Source organism: Saprolegnia diclina (genome assembly GCF_000281045.1).
Source record: "Saprolegnia diclina VS20 unplaced genomic scaffold supercont1.205, whole genome shotgun sequence".
Lineage (NCBI taxonomy): Eukaryota > Oomycota > Saprolegniomycetes > Saprolegniales > Saprolegniaceae > Saprolegnia > Saprolegnia diclina.
In genome coordinates, this window is record NW_008246272.1 from 17,883 (window position 1) to 22,792 (window position 4,910).

Below are 4,910 nucleotides of genomic sequence, written 5' to 3' on the forward strand. Positions count from 1 at the left end.
CGAAGCGGTTTGGTCTCCACTGGGTCAACTACGAGACGATGGAGCGCATGCCCAAGGCGTCGGCTCACGTGTACGGCGCCATCATCCGCGCCAACGCGCTTGTCGTTGAGGATGAAGACGAGAAGGCTTTCGACGCGACGCCTCCTGCTGCGGCACATTAGTGTCACTCCAAAACTGCTAAAAATGTTCTGGTTCAGAAACGTCGTTATCGAATCGATGGAACGCACGCATGCCACGCTGCCACGTCACAATGACCACATGTCGGTCGGCAAAACACCAAGTTTGGATTATGATGGAGCATGGCTGCTGATAACATCAGAACATCACGGGTCACAAACACTGCATGACTCTACACCGTCGACCGCGGCATTCGTTGTGACAGCGGTCATAGGTGCCTTCGCTGAAGTGCTGGGGAAGCGACAGTTTACGCAGCATGATCATGACCAACAACGTGCTCGCAAACGGAATCATTCTATGCCTTGGCCTTCGACAAGACCTCGGAACCTCCCACCTCGCCATTGAACCTATCAAAAAATGACATCGCTTTACTACGACACCGACACCCTCCTACATAGAGTTTGCCGTTCGTGTAGGGTACATCCCTCTTCCATGCCGAGCAAGCTAAGCTTTCGCTTGTTGCAACCCCAATAGAACTAAGAGCAGGCGTCCGTCATCAGCGATGGATCAGCTTCTCCAGGATCGGAACTTGAAGTTGGGCGTCGTGTCCACATCACCATCTGGGTGCCAGAAATGTATTTAATTACATACAAACCGCATGTTACAATAAACACTACATTTAAAAAGTGGGTTGGCTCCTAACATCGTCGAGCAACCCACGACTCACTTTGCCTTTTTCTGGTTCAAACCAACATGCCCACGCTTCAATTCCCTATAGGCTTTGTCTGGGGCGCCGCCACCGCCGCGTACCAGGTCGAAGGCGCCGCCGACGAAGGCGGCCGCGGCCTCAGCATCTGGGATGCCTTCTCCAAGACGCCCGGCAAAACTCTCAACGGCGACACCGGCGACAAGGCGGTGGACCACTACCACCTCTACAAGGAAGACGTCCAGCTCATGGCCAACATGGGCCTGAAGCACTACCGCTTCTCTATCTCGTGGCCGCGTATCCTCCCGACGGGCCGCACGGACCATATCAACGAGGAAGGCATTGCGTTCTACAACAACCTCATTGACGAGCTCTTGGCGCATGGCATCACTCCGATCGTGACATTGTACCACTGGGACCTCCCGCTGGCGCTGCAGACCGAGTTTGACGGTCTCCTCGGCGGTCAGCCGGTGATTGATGCGTTCACAGCGTACGCGCGTCTCTGCTTTGAGCGGTTTGGCGACCGCGTCAAGCAGTGGATCACGATCAACGAACCGTGGGTCATCTCTCTCTTGGGCTTTGGCATTGGTGTGCTAGCACCTGGTCGCAAGCACAACGGCAAGACTGAGCCGTACATTGCTGGTGCGCCTTTGCCGTTGTCTTTTGCATTGTATCAATCTTTCAAGTGTAGGGCACAACCTGCTTCTCTGGCACGCACACGCCGTCAACGTCTACCGCACCGAGTTCCAAGAGACGCAAAATGGTCAGATTGGTATGACCTTCAACTGCGACTGGCGCGCACCCAAGCCGACGGAGAATCCCGTCGAGCAGGCACAGAACGCCGACGCTGCCGAGCGCGCCGTGCTCTTTGACCTTGGCTGGTTTGCGGACCCGATCTACTTTGGCGACTACCCCGAGGTCATGAAGACGCGCCTTGGCGACCGCCTGCCGCGCTTCACGCCCGAAGAGTCGGCGCTCCTCAAGGGCAGCAATGACTTTTTTGGTTTGAACCACTACAGCACAGCGTACGTCGAGCCCTCGGACGCGTTCCTTGCCAACGAGGTCTGCGGCTCCGACGGCATCATTTTTGATGACGCCGGCGTCAAGATGTCGGCGGACGATGCGTGGCCGCGCACCGATGTGGGCTGGAACGTGGTTCCCTGGGGCTTTCGCAAGCTCTTGGTACTACCGCTCCGCTTCTCGACAAGTAAAAACTCAACGGTCATTTGTAGGTATGGATCCAAGCCCGGTATGCGCCGGCTGGCGGCATCATCGTCACCGAGAACGGGTGCGCCGTCGCCGACGACGATCAAGCCGCCGCGGCCAACGACGTCTTCCGCGTCAACTACTACCGCGGCTACATTGCCGAGATGCACAAGGCCATCACCGAGTGCAACGTCGACGTCCGTGGGTACTATGCGTGGTCGTTCATCGACAACTACGAGTGGGCGTGCGGCTACAGCAAGCGGTTCGGTCTCCACTGGGTCAACTATGAGACAATGAAGCGCATGCCCAAGGCGTCGGCTCACGTGTACGGTGCCATCCTCCGCGCCAACGCACTTGTCGTCGAGGATAAAGACGAGAAGGCTTTCGACGCGACACCCCCTGCTGCGGCGCATTAGTGTGCTGCGATTGTGTTTTGTATAACGTCCATCATGCCCTCGAGCGATCAACGATCAACGTCGGACTGGTCTCCATAAGTTCTGATGCACTCTGAGTCTCAAAGAGGAGATCGTTCGTGCCACGTTAGTTCCGTATGAAACATAGACGCGTTGGGACGTCAGAGGACGCAATCCTGTTGGGACTTACGTGGTGTGTGGGAGCAGCGTGCCCAAATCACAATGCCATTCGGCCTCGTGCGTACGTTCTGCTGCGCGGGAAAGACGCGTGCGATGAAACTACAACCCCGGCAGTTCTGGTCGAGCAGCCGCCAGAACCAGGCAATGGATCTGCAAACGTCGTGGCGTGAGCTACTTCTTGCCGAATCCAACCCGCTTTGGGCAAGACGACCGCTTGGCCACCCCGTGCTACTGATGACTAACTGGTCTTCTGTTTGACTAGCTGGTCACCTTTTCTGACGAACTACGCCGTCGTTGTCGTACTGACCGGGTCGTCGCTCTTCTGCAACGCCGACGGTGATGCTTTCTGGGTGCACGAGCACCGGCGAACGATTGTTTGTTCTGCAACTTGAACTTGGACTTGCCGAGCGATCCGCCACGACACAGCCATTACGGCCTCGGCACCTACCGACGCCTTGCCCGCCGTCGCCACGTCATCAGCAGCATCCTGCCACGCCCCAGAGAGCTTTGCCTCGAAGCAAACTCTCGCTCGAGCCCGCTTCGTCTTCAACGACGTACGAGTAGCAACGTCGTCGGCAGCATCTGCGCTCGTCCAACGCAAGCGTCCGTCGGAATCGGCCTCGTTGAAGTTGGTCTCGCGACAGCGTCTTTTTGCCCACGTCCAACCCAGCAGCTGGTTGTCCCAGCGGCCATTTTTTTACTTGCATACAAATACCAAGTTGGCATAAAACATTGGTATTGTATTGTGTTGGCCGGTGAAAATCCTGCCACGCCAGATCGACCTCAGTTTGCCTTTTGCCTCGTACCAAACACTACCAAGCACCATGACCACGCTGCAATTCCCGGAAGGCTTCATGTGGGGCACCGCCACGGCCTCGTACCAGATCGAAGGCGCCGCTGACGAAGGCGGTCGCGGCCTCAGCATCTGGGACGCCTTCTCCAAGACGCCCGGCAAGGTCCTCCAAGGCCACACTGGCGACAAGGCGGTGGACCACTACCACCTCTACAAGGAAGACGTCCAACTCATGGCCAACATGGGCCTGAAGCACTACCGCCTCTCCATCTCGTGGCCGCGTATCCTCCCGACGGGCCGCACGGACCATATCAACGAAGAAGGCATTGCGTTCTACAACAACCTCATTGACGAGCTCTTGGCGCATGGCATCCAGCCCATTGCGACGCTGTACCACTGGGACCTCCCGCTGGCGCTGCAGACCGAGTTCGACGGCCTCCTTGGCGGCAAGGTGCTCATCGATGCGTTCACGGCGTACGCGCGCCTCTGTTTCGAGCGGTTTGGCGACCGCGTCAAGCAGTGGCTGACGCTCAACGAGCCGTGGTGCTCGACGATGTTGGGTCACGGCTCGGGCGACATGGCGCCCGGTCGCAAGCACAAGTGCAAGACCGAAGTGTACACGGCAGGTACTTCGCCCGTTCTTCTTCTCAATTGGGATCCGCATGCCATAGTATGTAGGCCACAACCTCCTCTTGTGCCACGCGCACGCCGTCAACGTCTACCGCACCGAGTTCCAGGAGACGCAAGGCGGCCAGATTGCGATCACGCTCAACTGCGACTGGCGCGAGCCCAAGCCGTCGGACGACCCTGTCGAGCAGGCGCAGAACGCCGACGCCGCCGAACGCCACCTCCTCTTTGACCTTGGCTGGTTTGCGGACCCCGTCTACTTTGGCGACTACCCCGAGGTCATGAAGACGCGCCTTGGCGACCGCCTCCCGCGCTTCACGCCCGAAGAGTCGGCGCTCCTCAAGGGCTCGAGTGATTTCTTTGGCTTGAACCACTACGGCACGGCGTACGTCGAGCCCTCGGACGCCTACCTCGCCAACGAGCCGTGTGGCCACGAAGGCGTCATCTGGGAGGATGTGGGCACCAAGCAGACCTCGGACGACGCGTGGCTGCGCACGGACATGGGCTGGAACGCCGTGCCGTGGGGCTTCCGCAAGCTGCTCATGTGGATCCAGGCCCGGTACGCGCCGGTGGGTGGCATCATCGTCACTGAGAACGGCTGCGCGGTCGCCGACGACGACCAGGCGGTCGCGGCCAAGGACTACTTCCGCGTCAACTTTTACCGCGGGTACCTCGCCGAGATGCACAAGGCCATCACCGAATTCAACGTCGACGTCCGCGGCTACTATGCGTGGTCGTTCATCGACAACTACGAGTGGGCCTTTGGCTACACGAAGCGGTTCGGTCTCCACTGGGTCAACTACGAGACGATGGAGCGCATGCCAAAGGCATCGGCGATCTGGTTCGGCCACGTCCTCCGCTCCAACTC

General features: G+C 58.6%; 3 protein-coding genes across 3 annotated transcripts in view; all 3 read left to right on the top strand.

The window, feature by feature from the left end:
• Positions 1–5: 5 nt before the first annotated feature.
• SDRG_17161 (hypothetical protein) lies at positions 6–161 on the top strand (the record flags this gene model as incomplete). The annotated part of the gene is made up of 1 exon (XM_008623398.1): positions 6–161. A coding segment is annotated over one exon (156 nt), but the record flags the coding sequence as incomplete, so codon positions are not given.
• Positions 162–870: 709 nt separating this feature from the next.
• On the top strand, positions 871–2,445 carry SDRG_17162 (beta-glucosidase; the record flags this gene model as incomplete). The annotated part of the gene is made up of 3 exons (XM_008623399.1): positions 871–1,465; positions 1,515–2,005; positions 2,056–2,445. 3 exons carry the CDS (start codon positions 871–873, stop codon positions 2,443–2,445), a joined length of 1,476 nt encoding a protein of 491 aa, XP_008621621.1.
• Positions 2,446–3,446: 1,001 nt separating this feature from the next.
• Positions 3,447–4,910, top strand: part of SDRG_17163 (beta-glucosidase) — a gene marked incomplete at both ends in the record, with an annotated part of 2,524 nt that continues 1,060 nt past the window's right edge. The window contains 2 exons of the mRNA XM_008623400.1: positions 3,447–4,041; positions 4,094–4,893. Coding sequence (XP_008621622.1) covers positions 3,447–4,041; positions 4,094–4,893 — 1,395 coding nt within the window. The remainder of the gene's footprint in view (positions 4,042–4,093; positions 4,894–4,910) is intronic.